Source organism: Nicotiana tomentosiformis, chromosome 6 (genome assembly GCF_000390325.3).
Source record: "Nicotiana tomentosiformis chromosome 6, ASM39032v3, whole genome shotgun sequence".
Taxonomy (NCBI): domain Eukaryota; kingdom Viridiplantae; phylum Streptophyta; class Magnoliopsida; order Solanales; family Solanaceae; genus Nicotiana; species Nicotiana tomentosiformis.
In genome coordinates, this window is record NC_090817.1 from 44,617,479 (window position 1) to 44,632,122 (window position 14,644).

The 14,644-nt window shown below is 39.7% G+C and overlaps 1 protein-coding gene across 1 annotated transcript; it reads right to left on the reverse strand.

Moving 5' to 3' along the window:
• Positions 1–935: 935 nt before the first annotated feature.
• LOC138893906 (uncharacterized) lies at positions 936–3,464 on the reverse strand. Its single transcript, XM_070178572.1, has 5 exons — positions 3,394–3,464; positions 3,214–3,288; positions 2,070–2,517; positions 1,852–1,943; positions 936–1,413 (listed from the first exon to the last, which is right to left on the reverse strand). The coding sequence occupies exons 1-5, from the start codon at positions 3,462–3,464 to the stop codon at positions 936–938; spliced, it is 1,164 nt and encodes a 387-aa protein (XP_070034673.1).
• Positions 3,465–14,644: the final 11,180 nt, after the last annotated feature.

Consider the following 14,644-nt stretch of genomic DNA (forward strand, 5'->3'; position numbering starts at 1 on the left):
TTAGTCCCTACATATGGCTTGTAACCTTCAAAGAAGCTGATCATATCTGACCATAAAGGAGGAATTATGGACAGCCATGGGTACCTCACCCTTGCTAGATAATGTAAAGTCTTATTCACTTCATGAATCACCCTATTGCAAGAAATTGCACCTCCATACTTCATTGTATTTTTCCTCTTCCAATGTTCCTATGTAATTATAGCTGGAGCTACCTGAAATAATGGCATTATTTTAGGACAACACTTTGCATTCCACCATGTTCTTATTTCTTGATGCACCTGTACCAGATTGACCACCAAACCTGCTGCTTGAAGGAAGTTTTTCCATACTCTAGTTGCAGTTTCACTAGTTAAGAACAAGTGTTGAAAAGACTCTTCTTGCGGTTGTGAACAACACCAACACTTAGACACCACCATATACCTACTTCTTCTCCACAAATCGTCAGTAGGAATCTTCGCCTTCCACAATCTCCATAAGAAGAATGAGTTTTTAAAAGGTAGAACTTTAGTCCATTTCTTAATGTAGTCAAGATTAGAATGTGCTCTATGCCTCAAAATATTCCAAGCACTACTAACAGAAAAATTTCTTGAAGGTGTAGGCATCCATCTAGGAACATCCCAGGAATCTTCAGTAGTGTTAAATAGGACTTCTTACCTGATATGTTGAGCAATGTCTGCAGGGAAAGATTGAGCTAGAAGTTGCTCATCCGAGGTATCAGCCACTCTCAATTCAGCTACTTCCTGTATATCTTCATTGATTGTATAGTCATTTGGAACAATATGGTACAGAGCTCCCAGATCAGTCCAATTCTCATGCCAAACATTAATAGAACCCCTATTCATTTCCCATAGAATTTCATGCTCCACCTCTTCCCTAGCCTCTAACATTTTCCTCCATACATGAGATCCTTGTATAAATTGGACAGTTGTCGGGAGTTACTTTTTATAGTAGTTGTTCCACATAAAGTTAGACCATAAGGACTTGGATGTCCTAAACGTCCACCACAATTTGGCAAATAAAGTTTTTGATACATCATGCAGTGATCTAAAACCTACTCCCCCTTCTTCCTTTGGTAGGCATAGATTTTTCCATTTTGTCCAATGTCTACTTCTACCTTCTTCCTTGTTACTCCAGAAGAATCTCGCAAAGGTTTTATGAAGGTGTTCAAGTACATTTTTAGGCAGATCAATGACAGATAGGATGTGCGTTGGCATGCTCTGTAGGACACTAGAGATTAATGTAGCTTTTCCCCCATAGGATAGTAACTTCCCTTTCCAAGAGTGCAGCTTTGCCTTTACAGTTTTGATCAGGTCATTGTAATAATCCTTCCTTCTTCTTGTGTAGAATATTGGACAACCAAGATAAGTGAATGGAAATTCACCCATTGAAAATCCAGTGATAGTACCTATAGATCTGGACACTGTTGAAGACACATTAGAATGCATATAAAAGGAATTCTTTGTCTTATTGATCATTTAGCCTGAAGTATGCTCGTACTTGGACAATACTTCTACAATTTTCCTTAAAGAGTATGGATCAACTGAAGAAAAGATTATAGTATCGTTTGCGTAGGCCAAATGATTCAATGGATCTGTCCATTTAGGCATCCCAAAGCCCTTGAATCTCGTGTCTTCAAATAGTTTATTTAAAGACTTAGAAAGTACCTCTGAAGATAGTATGAACAGGGCTGGAGAGAGAGGATCCCCTTGCTTGACCCCTCTTGTTGAGTGAAAGAATCATGAGGCTTGACCATTAACTAGAACAGGATACCAGTTGTTGGAAATTAAATTCCATATCATGTTGATGAAGAATTCTGCAAATCCCATTTTCCTCAAAACATGCATTTAATACTTCCAAGAGACCCTATCATATGCCTTTGCCATGTCAAGTTTGATAACTACATTGGCAGGTTTTCCCCTTAATCTTATGTTAGTAACAATATCCTGTGTTAACAGAATGTTTTCAAATATATTTCTCCCCTTGACAAATCATGACTGATTGGAAGAGATCAAAGAAGGCAGTATTTTTTCCAGTCTGTCATGAACAACTCTGGAGATAACTTTATTTACAAAATTTCTTAAGCTAATAGGCCTTAGATCATTAAATGTTTGAACCTGTTGTTTTTTTGTTAGCAAGACAAGGTTTGTGTGGGTTATAAACTTAGGTAAAGAGCTTCCTCCATAAAATAGTTTCAGCATCTCGTGTATGTCTTCTCCTATTATATCCCAACATTCTTGAAAGAAAATGCATGTGAAACTATCTGGCCCACTTGCAGTTTCACCACTCAGTGCAAATACCGCTGCCTTTACCTCCTCAATTGTAGGAATTCTATAAAGTTCTATGTTTTGATCACAAGACACCATTGAGGGCACATTGTTGAGGAGCTCAGAACTTGTATAATCAGCTTCATGTGTGAACTGTTTCTGGAAAAATTCTACTGCTGCATTAGCTATCTGTTCTTGCGACTCAATCCAATTACCATCATGGTTCTGGATCCTCTTCAGTTGGAGTTTCTTCCTTTTACCATTGACATGGTTGTGAAAGAATCTAGTGTTTCTGTCTTCTTCTGCAAATCAGGACATACCTGCTTTTTGTTTCCAATATTATTCCTCTATGCTCAGATATCTCTTTAATTCGGATTGTGCCTTCTGAAGTACAATTCTATTCTCAACTGTTGGTTCTTCTTTAAAAAATATTTCCTTTATTATAACCACATCTTCCCTTAAAGCTAGTTGCTTGAAGATGTCCCCGTAAGTGAGCCTACTCTATTTTGAAAGAGCAATCTTAACTCTTTTTAATTTCTGTTTGAACATCAAGAAGGGGTCACTTGTGAAGTCAGCCTGCCAATTCTGTCGAACCACCTCCATAAAAGAGGCATGTTTTGTCCAGAAATTCAGAAACTTGAATGGTTTAGTAAATATGGTAGTCTTGTCACCACAGGTCATAAATAGTGGTGCATGATTGGAACCTATTCTAATTAGATGTTCGACCTCTATAGTTGGGAATAGAGATTGGAATGGGGAATTGACAAAGATTCTGTCCAATCTTTTAAATATGCATTCTGCATTTGGCCTCTTATTTCACCATGTGAAGGGACTTCCTTTGTAACCAGTGTCAAAGAGTTCACATGAATTTACACAGAAGGCAAAGTCTTCATATTTCTGGAGGATAGACTGGAAGCCCTTCAATTTTCTCTTCTTCATTCAAAAGTACATTAAAATCCTTCCAACTAGCCATGGTAGTTCCATGTCACTTGCAAGGTAGTATAATCTGTCCCATAATTCTAATCTGTCCAGTGATGAACACTTTGCATATACGAAAGTCATCATGATATATTTACCAATATCTTGATGATAGACTCTGATAGTAAGTTATTGTTCCGTGTCAATTAACAGGTCCCACTGCACAACTGAATCCAAAAAAAGCCATATCTTGCCATTGATATTTGAAATGGCAGTATCCATGCCTAGTTTCCTCCTGTAGTTTTGAATAAATATTTGATTTTGAAAAGGTTCCATAAGTTCTATAACGAAAAAAATATGTTCCTTTTGCATGTTGATAACTCTCTAAAAGGCCTATTGTGTCTTAACAGACCTTATATTCCATATTAGTGTTTTAATCATCATCTAGTCGTGGAGGATGCCCTTTTGGGCAGTATTCTTGTAGGTGGCAGCTGTTCTTTTAGTTGGTTTTGCTTCTTTCCTTTCTTCCCCTGTTTAGTAGACAACCTAGGTGACAAATCTCCTTCTCTTGCAATAGCCTTGAAGTTCCCAGCAATAGATTCATTGTCACCTTCATCTTCTAGTTTCTCTTTATTGATCAAGGTAGTATGAAGTTCCATTGGCTGTTGGTTGTGTGTAATAATGTCATGCATTACATGATTTGGAGATTTCAATGGTACAATTACTTGGATCTGCATTGGAGATCCTGTGACTGATCCATAAGTCTTAGACAATGTATTAATTATAGTTGACTTATTTGGTACAATAGTTGTATCATTCTGTTCATATACAACAATTGCATCTTTCACAACCACATCTTGGGGTTCTGGAGCATCATCACTGAACTTTTCAGTTGGTGTGGTTACCATTATTGGTCCTTGAACAATGGCTAGTAGTTTCCCAGTCATGTTGCTGCTCAAAGCATTGTTGGGTAACGCATTGTGAAGCTGTTTTGGAATTGGATTTTCCTTATGATCATCAACTCTGGGTATTATTTGTTTCCCTGACCCATAACTCTTCAGTTGTGGTTCATCAGTCCCTAGTTGTACAGATCTTGTTGTATTGCCATTAGGCATAGGAGATTCCATACATGTCTGTGAGGGAATATCCTGGCAGGAATGGTTGAGTGTAACATTAATGACTTCCTTGTGCATTCCAAAACTCCTTTGAACCCAATAAATAGTATTTTCCTTTGTCACAAATGGTGTTACCCCAACAATTGTAGCAGTATTGTTTGTATCACTTCCTGGATCTTTTGGATTGTCACTGGATTTGTCAGCAATCCTGATATGTTGGATCTCTTGACTTCTGTTTGTTTCCACTGTTTGATGCTTGTGCTGCTTGTCGTTTATATGGTCCCTGCCATTGTTATCTCCACCAGTTGCAGCATCAATATCAGTAGCCATGGCACTTGGTTCTGCTATATTCTCCAGAGCACTTGCCGTATCGGTTTGTGATTTGGTCAGTGAACCATGGTTCTGAGCTGTTGTGGTTATCTGTTTTGCATTCATTTGTTCATAAAGCTGTTTGTGTTTCTCTTGCTTGTTTTTTTTGTTGATACCTTTGAAGTTCTTCTTCTTCTGAGATTGCCATTGATCCTTGGAGTGGTTTGCATTTATTGGTTGTTGTGTTGTAGGTTTGATTTTGCCATGTTGTTCTTCATTTTGGCCTTGTACCACTACTTGTTGGTTGTAGTTTTGTTCCTTGTGATGCCCCTGTATGATCTGCTCCTTTTGATGTTGTATTCTATTTGCTCTTTCAGTGTTGTTTGATATCTATTTGGTCTGAGTTTGTGGGGCTTCAGCAGTTGCTTTTTTCTTGTCTTCTTCCTTTTCCCTTTCTCTAATAGGGCATGAGTATTCTTCATGTCATAAGTGCTTGCAGTGTGAGCAATATGTTGGGAGATCCTCATATACCACTTCCATCCACTTTCCATCCCCGTTAACATCCTGATCTTCATCAAAACCTAGCCAAACATGATGAGGCCTGAATTGAGTCAAGTCAACCTGCATTTTGACTTTTGCTACACTTTCTCATATTTTCTGCATAGAGGCTAGGTCGAGATGCAATACCTTACCAATAGGAGATAACAATACATATAGGACCTCTATGTAGTAGAAATGCCATAATAGTTCAGGAATGACTATCCAAACAGGGACAATTGGGTTATCTTCATTCTAGTTGAAGTTGGGTGTCCAAGCTTATAATTCCATTCTTTGACCTTGGATGTACATTAATGTTTTTGTCCATACAGTTGTGTGATCGTACTCATTGTCTAGATCAATGTAGACTGTGCGAGCATTGAAATGGGCTATTTTAACTCCTCCTCTTAGTTCTGTTTGTACTATGAAGCTTCTCCTGATCACCTCCATTCCAGGCATTGTGTTAAGGAACTTCCCCTATAAGTGTATATTGACATCTAGATGCAAGTGTGATCATGTAGTCCTTCCTAGTAAAGATGACAGTCGATTGGCCCTGTTTGGTAGTTATTTTTCGGGGTATGAACTCTATTGGGGCTATTTCTGCTGCCTGCCTTGCTCTTAATTTTGTAGCAAGTGAATGAGTTATGGTAGGAGATGATAGAGCAGGATAGTTAGTTGGTTTAGGTGGCTGGGCAGTGGCTTCTGTTTGGTTTAGTATGGTTGCTGATTTTATTGAGTAAAATTGGGTACTTTGATGGACATTTGCAGATGGTTGTACGGAGTGTGTGCGCTTTGGTATATAAAAACTGGTTAGGATGTTTGGATGTGTGTTTGCAGCAGATGTACTGATTGTTTAACTATGGTGTTTGGTATGTTGTGTAGCTTCTTTTGGTGCTAACATCTGTGTGTTAGTGTGATGGTGCTTAGTCTTAGAAGTATTTTTATTTTGGAAAGTAGGTGCTCTGTCAAAGTTGGTGGAGATCTTAGGAAAATTTGCTGGCATTGGTATTTGATTGAGTTGGGGATTAGTTTGAATATTGACATTCCTAGGTAAATCAGTAGTTATTGTATTAGACACATGTGCTACAGAAACATTACCTGAAGATGCCAAATTTGTTATTGTAGTGATTTGTTGCACTTGAGTAGAAGGAGTGGCTGCGAGTTCTTTTTCCTTATCAATAGAGATTATCTCGATAGGTGAAACATAGGGAATTCCTTGGGAAGTCGGTGAAACACTCAAGGTTTCCGCCAGTGGTCGAGTATCAATTATATCAACTGGAGTTTGAAACTGGACTTGCGGGCGACCTTCAGCAACATGTGGATATATTTTGTTTGTCCAATTGAGTTTCAACTGGGGTTAGGCCAGTTGAAATACGAGGGACTCCATGGGCGTCATGTGGCACTATATGTGACTGCCTTTTATCACTCTCATTTGTTGTGTTTTCTTGCAACTTATCTTGACGACTAATCTTAACATGACTTTGTGAAGCAAAATCATTCATATATTCATCAAATTTAGCATCAAAACTGACCCTGGCATTTCGTCGAACAGATGGCATATGTGATTCTGTGTGTACTGTGTTCTGCCATGTTGGATCAAATTGTTCATTGTGGTTGTTATTTGAGGGGTTGGGATCAGTATCCAGATCAATTGAAGTATAGTGGCATTGGTTTTGAATAGTTTGGATACCTGTCACCCTATGCGTGATCAACAACTGATTGTTGTTGTTGTTCATCTGTGTAGAGTCATTGCTTCGTGTGTTGATGTTTCTGAAACTATTTCTATCGATTATAATTGAGGTGTTGAGTAATATCCATGGCTTTGAATCACCTGATTTGGTTCAGAAACAGTGCAGTGCGTTGTAGTTGTCTCCAATTGTTTTTTTTGGCAAGTTTACATTTCCGCCATTGTTGACAGTTGCAACAGACGGGGAAGAATCAATAAGGGCGCCTACATGGGGTTTGTGCGCAGGGTTGTTACGCGATTGTTGGATCTGGTCCGGTGGCTTTTCACCACCGAACGATGGAACAACGACCTTTTTTGTGTGTGTTGTTACTGTTCCTGTTAGCCGTCTCTCTATAGAGCGTTTGGTTGATTCCATTTCTGTGTTTGTTTGAGTTACCATTTCATGAAAATAATTTTATTACAGATTTTTTCATGTGCAAATAATTTATTAAATAAATTTAAAAGGAGGCATTTATCTATTTGCCAAAAAAATTTGGATTAAAGAAGGCGTTGTTCTTTGATGAATTACTTTCTAGTTCATGTTGTTGAAATTGGTATTGAGTTATAAAGGTCGTGAAACATATTGAGGCAAAGTGTTAAATTGTGAAATATTACTCTGTTGAGTTGTTCACTCCCGGATATTTTGTTAAAATTTTGTGCACATTATGGTCGAGCCGTGGGCTCCTTATTATAGAAAAATATTGTATTGTTGATTTCTGTGGCAAGTGGTAATATTTGAGTACTTGAGATACAATTTATGAGATGTTGTAATATTTGAGCACTTGATGTGCAATTTGTGATATGTTGTGGTATTTGAGCACTTGAGGTGCAATTTGTAATATATTGTGATATTTGAGCACTTGAGATGGAAATTGTGTTATGCTGTGATATTTGGGCACTTGAGGTGCGATTTGTAAAATATTGTGATATTGATACGCATGCGGTGATATAAGGTCAGGGTGTTGAAACGCATGCAGTGAGATAAGGTGGGCTTGATACGCGTGACTAGTAGGGGAGCTACTAGAAGTCATACGGTGTGATAAGGTGGGCTAAAACGCGGGATGCTATTTGGGAAAAAATAATTTTTAAAACTACATATGAAGGCTCCCGCGGTGATATAAGGAAATATTGTGAATTTATTTATGATTTGAAACTACGAGGTGGTACTTCGAGAGTGCCCTTTGCTAAAATTTATTTATTATTTGGGACTACAAGGCGGTACCTCGGGAGTGCCCTTTGTTGAAATTTCTCTATGGCTGCACTTGCCTTTGGTTATTTTACTTTTCCGTGATATGTAAATCCTTGTGTTCTTCCGTGATGTATTATTTAACTTTATTATGTGTTTTGTATTCCTTGTTTTACTGTGTTGGCTTTGGCTCTTCGTACGAGACTCTGAGGATTTGTGTTTATGGTTTTTACTGGTTTTCGAGGTTCAAGTTGTTTTGAATAAAAGAAACTTCTATTATGTTTTAATTTAATAAATTTTACATCCAAATCAGTAGCTATCAGATGCTTCATTTTTTTATTTGAAATGTCATTTTCTTCACCCAAACGATTTCTAAATAAACTCATTTCTTTGTTGATTTCTTACTTGATTTAAAAATTGTAAACTTACTTTATTGAAAATAAATTGATCGTGCGGATCTTATATACATTGATATTTTTCGTACGTGAGTTGTCCGTGTGGTTATGATAGAGATATGGGCATGAGGTGCCGTGAATATATGAAAGTGGGCTGAGACCCATTTTTTATGATTATGAAACGAGGTGTCACAGAGTGATTTTTTTATTTGAAAGAATTATATTCGAAAGGTTTTATTTTAAAAACTTATATTTGAAAGACGAATATTTGAAAGACTTGATTAATTGGTTATACTTGGGTTCCTTATTTGTTGAAAAATATTTATGGTGTCCTTATTGCCTTGTTGTGTATACCCCTAGTTGATTCTTGTTGCCTTGCTGTTTATATCACGAGTTGATTATTGTTCCTATCGCTACTAGTTGTTTCCATTATTATTTTATACTGCTACATTGAACAGGTTATTTGACTAGTGAGTGTCTTGACTGTACCTCGTCACTACTCCACCGAGATTAGTCTTGATACTTACTAGGTACCGACCGTGGTGTACTCATACTATACTTCTGCATATTTTTGTGTAGAATCGGGTATTGGAGATATCAGACTCAAGCAGAGTTAGATTGTTGATCATAAGGATTCAAGGTAGAGCTGCTTGGTCATCGCAGTCCCTTGGAGCCTTCTCCTTATATTGTACTGTCAGTTGTATTCAAGTAGTATTGTATTCCTATCTGAGATATTCCCACGTATTCAGTTAGAGTTTGTGACTCCCAAAATTTGATGTCCGTTTAAGCTTTCGAGCATAGGAATAGGCCGTAAGGTGATTCATTCGACGCGTTCGGAGCTAGTTGAAGAAGTTTGGAAGTTGATAAGTTGTTTAATTTTGTTTTGGGGTGGGATTCTTAATTTCGATATTATTTTATGTGTTCCGAGCAGGTTCGTATTATATTTATAGACTTGTTGGTACATTTGGACGGGGTCCTAGGTGGCTCGGGTGTGTTTCAGACCACCTGGAGCTAAGTTCAATTTCTGCAATTTGATATTCTGGTTTCCTTCTTCCCGAACGCGGAGATTCCCTCGCGTTCACGATGAAGGATTTGGGCAGGGTGTGATTTGTTCTTCGTGTTCGCAATCAAGAGGGAGTGTTTGCGAAGGTTTGAGATCTGAGGACTTCACGTTCGCGAAGACTATCCAGTGTTCGCGTAGAATAACGGAACCTGGGAGAGGTTAGCTACAATTACCCTTCGCGTTCGCGAAGGGATGACCGCATTCGCGAAGCTCAGGCTGGGCAAGCCTTTGTGATCGCGAGTCTGCTCTCGTGTTCGCGAAGAATAGTTCATGGGCCTAGGCAAGTTTTGCCTTCGCGATCGCGAGGCTCCTTCCACGATCGCGAAAAAGGGTTCACTAGGCAGTAACTTGATTAAAAACGGGAGTTAGGCTTATTTTGTTCAGTTCTCTCAACTTGTGGCCGATTTTAGAGCTCTTTGGAGATGGTTTTTCATCTAGCATTTTGAGGTAAGTATTTTCTATACAATGTGAGTTTAATATATAAATTATGGGTAGATTTTAATATAAAAATTATAGGAATTTTGGGAATTTATTGAAAACCCTAGGTTTTGGTAAAAATGGGATTAGACCACGAAAATGTTTATGGAATTGAGCAAAAATTATATATTTGTGTTCGTAAGGTTATCAGCAATATTTATTTACGAATATTTCTGGAATTCGGGCACGTGGGCTTGGAGGTAAATTTTAGGAACCTTCCAAATTGGGTTGGGTAATTGCTCTAATAGTTAAATTATGAACTTTTTAGCATATATTGATTAGTTTGTATGACCTTTGGCTAGTTTTGGATTGCTCGGCACCGATTTGAGGCTAATAGTGTGAGTTTTGGACCGGGAAGAGGACTTGGAAACGAGGTATGTCTCTTGCCTAACCTTGTAAGAGGGAATTAACACCATATGTGTTTAAATTGTTATTTGCTAATAAAGTTTGGGTACTACTTACGTACGAAGTGACGAGAGTCCGTACGTAGCTAAAAATCATGTTATGTCCGAGAAGATATAGGACTTTATTATGCAATACTTTCACTATTTAAACTCAAGTTGTTAATTTAATTACTTGTATTAATAAGTAAAACTTGATTAGAGATTATGTTAGACCGAGCTTCATTACTTAGAGATTTAGAGGAATGTGTAATTATTGATGAAAATTTTATGTTCCTTTATGAGCTTAAACATTTATGTTGCTTTATGAGCTTACCTTGGGGTTGTAAACATATGTTCCGTAGTCCGAAGAGTTTCTCTATTCCTGTGGATCGGGTCGAACGCCTCGGCAATATTAATACATAATGAGATGCATCCATGGATCGGGATGTACTACCTCAGTAGTATATGTACACGATTATTACGGATTGGGCCATACGACCTCGGCATAACTCATGCGTGATGCTTCTAGGAGTCCGATTATACTCGATATTTCCTTCATGACTTGAGAAATTATAATTACTTGCTGGCCCTTATTTATTGAAATTAGCATGTGATATTTGGGGACTTTTAACTTGTTATTTTTGTTAAAGAATCTCTTATTTATTTCCTCTTATTCCATTATTACTGTTTTATTTCATGCCTATTTATAACTCTTGACTTTATATATGTTGACCACTAGTAAGTGTCGATGTCGACCCCTCATCACTATCTCTTCGAGGTTAGATTATATACTTACTGGGTACACGTTGTTTATATACCCACGCTATACTTCTGCACAAATTGTGCAGGTGTTGAGGCAGGTGCATCTGGTATTCGTCCAGGCGCGCATCCACATTACCCAGAGGCCTAGTGGTGAGCTGTTTCCCATGCTCCGTTCTGCAGCACCAGTAGACTCCTCTTGTTGTATTTATTATTTCTGTCTATTCTGCTTCAGACAATAGTTGTAGGGGTTTTGTATATTCTACTACATGCTCGTGCATTTGTGACATCGGGTTTTGGGGTATTTCTAGTAGACGTTCATGATTTTGTCTATTAATATTATTGCTTCATTCTCATATTCTATTTTATGCCTTATATCACCATATCCTTCATACTTGGTTTTCTCTACTAAATAAAAATTCATGATTTTAAAAGTAATAAAGGGAATAATCAAATAGATAGTTCACCGTCAGCTTACCTAACTGCGACGTTGGGCGACATCACGGTCTATTGTGGGAATAGGGTCAAGACAGCTTGGTATCATAGCACTAGGTTAACATAGGTCTCACAAGTCATGAGTGGTCCTAATAGAGTCTTGTGGATCGGTGCAGACACGTCCATACTTATCTTCGAGAGGATATAGGGTGTTAGGAAACTTCTCTTACTTAATCTTCCATCATGCAGTTGATGTTGTGCTAAGTGTCTTTCTCTTCTTATCTCACAGATGGTGAGAATGCGTGCGACAGATGCACCTGGCAGAAGAGAAGCTGCCCCCATATTGCTAAAGGCTGAGGGAGGCTCCAGCTCCTGTTAGAGGAAGATGGCGTCCTAAAGTTACCCCTGTTGTTCCACCAGCGGATCCAGTGGAGGATCCTATCATTGAGGAACAGGATGAGGTGCCTGCAGCCGAGCCTACCCGACAAATTTCATGTCTGCACCGGGATTTCAGGAGGTCATGGGCCGTATGTTGCGGTTCATGGATTCTATGACGTAGGCTGGTTTATTTCTAGCGGACCCAGCCACATCTCAAGCAGGAGGGGGAGCACAGACCCATTCTACTCAGGCTCCTGGACACACTACTGCAGCATATCATACCCAGGTGCACTACTTGGAGGCCGGGCTCAGCCAATTGCAACAGTTATACAAGAGCCTAGACCAGCCGCGACCGTTGAGCAGCAAAAGCGGTTAGATAAGTAGAACAGGCTACATCCTTCTCTCTTCGGCGGTGAGAGACAAGAGGACCCACAGGACTATATTAATCATTGCAGAGACAGACTGCACAACATGGGAGTATTGGATTTCAATGGGGCAAACTTCACCACATTTCAGTTGGAGGGCAGGGCTGGTAGATGGTGGCAGTCCTATCTTTGTAGCTGGAAAGAAGGTTCGCCTTCCTTGACTTGGGACCAGTACACACACCTTTTATTGGACAGGTATATTCCACCCTCTTAGAGAGAAGAGCTACAGGCTCAGTTCTAGCGGCTCTAGGAGAGTCAGATGTTTGTGACCGATTATGAGGCGAGATTCTCTGAGTTGTCTCACCATACACTTATGATTCTCCCCACGGATGCAGAGAGAGTGCAGAGGTTTATTGTGGGCTTGCATTATGGTATTCAGGTTATTATGTCCCGAGAGGTTGAGATGTGGACTCTTTACGAGTAGGTTGCCGAGATAGCTTAGAGGATCGAGCGTATCCGTAGACAGGGCCGATTGTCTATGATGGGAGAGAAGAGGTATCGACATTCTGGAGGATTTAGCGACGCTCCATCTGGGGGCATATGTCAGTTCATGAAGGGGTCAGTCCAGCAGGTCCACTTATTCAGCACCACCGCCTGCTTGGTGTGCCCCGGGGCGGCCCTACTTCAGTGACATTCTAGAGAGTACCTACCACCCACCGGCTATTCAGGGTTCTTCAAGTGGGTATTCAAGTCAAGAAGGATAGAGCAGGGTTCAGACGTAGGGTCAGTCATCTTCTACACCGAGAGGTTGCTATGAGTGCGGGGAGCTTGGTCATATGAGGGGATTTTGCCCCATGCTTTGGGGTAAGGCAGTATAGCAAGTCCATCAGCCCATGATCATCGCACCAGCTGCCGCATCGGTCATCTGTCCAGTTAGAGATGGAGGATAAGTGGGTAGGGGTCACCCTAGAGGTGGAGGCCAGCCAGGTAGCGTCCAACTAGGTTCTATGACTTTCCTACCGTATTAGATGCAGTAGCCTCAGACGCCGTGATCATATGTATTATTTCTATATATGGTAGAGACTCTTTAGTACTATTTGATCCAGGGTCTACATATTCATATGTGTCTTATCTATATCCTCCTTATCTGGATGTCTTCGTGAGTCCTTGGGAGCTCTTGTATATTGTCCATGCCAGTGGGTGATTTTGTTGTTGTGGATTGGGTTTACCGGTCCTGTATTATGACTTTTTATGGTTATGAGACCAGAGCGGATATTTTATTGCTTGATATGACCGACTTTGAGGTCATCCTAGGCATGGACTGGTTGTCTCTGTACCATGTCATTCTTGATTGCCATGCCAAAACTGTTACCTTGGCAATGCTAGAGTTGCTAGATTGGCGTGCAGGGATTCATCTATTAGTACATCTAGCCGGGTTATCTCCTTCTTGAAGGCTCGACATATGGTCGAGAAGGGTTGTTTGGCCTATCTAGCTTATGTTCGGGATACTTCAGTGGAGACTCCCACAATTGATTTAGTGCCCGTGGTGTGGGAGTTCTCCAATGTATTTCCTTCAGATCTACCAGGCATGCCACCGGATCATGATATCGATTTCAGTATTGATTTGGCACAGGCACCCAACTTATCTCTATTCCACTATACTGCATGGCTCCAAAGGAGTTGAAGAAACAGCTTAAGGAGTTGCTCGCGAAGGGCTTCATTAGTCTGAGTGTGTCATCTTGGGGTGCACCGGTATTTTTTGTGAAGAAGAAGGATGGGAGTATGCGGATGTGCATTGATTACCACCAGTTGAACAAGGTTACCATTAAGAATAAGTACCTATTTCCATACATTAATAAGTTATTTGATCAGTTACAGGGTACTAGGGTGTTCTCTTAGATCGACTTGAGGTTTGAGTATCATCAGCTGAAGATTCGTGCTTCGGATATTTCGAAGACAACTTTCTGAACTAGATATGGGCACTATGAGTTCTAATGATGTCCTTCAGCTAGACTAACGCCCCGACGACATTTATGGATTTGATGAATTGAGTGTTCATGCCATATCTTGACTCATTTGTCATTGTCTTCATTGATGACACATTAATGTACTAGCGTAGTATGGAGGAGCACGAGAAAGATCTGAGAGTTGTGCTTCAGAACTTGCGGGAACAGAAGCTATATGCTAAGTTTTCTAAGTGTGAGTTTTGGTTAGATTCAATGGCGTTCTTTGGGCATGTTGTATCAAGTGAGGGTATTAAGGTAGATCCCAGGAAGATCGAGGCAATTCAGAGTTGGCCTCGTCCTACCACAGCGACCGAGACTAGGTTTTTCT

Bases quoted from the DNA above. Each gene is read 5' to 3' on its own strand.
- LOC138893906 (XM_070178572.1), bottom strand. From the start codon at position 3,464: ATGGATACTGCCATTTCAAATATCAATGGCAAGATATGGCTTTTTTTG. The intron at 3,289-3,393 runs GTTAATTGACAC...ATCACTGGACAG, and splicing joins TCAGTTGTGCAGTGGGACCT to ATTAGAATTATGGGACAGAT. The intron at 1,944-2,069 runs GTAAATAAAGTT...CTGTTAACACAG, and splicing joins CTATTAGCTTAAGAAATTTT to GATATTGTTACTAACATAAG.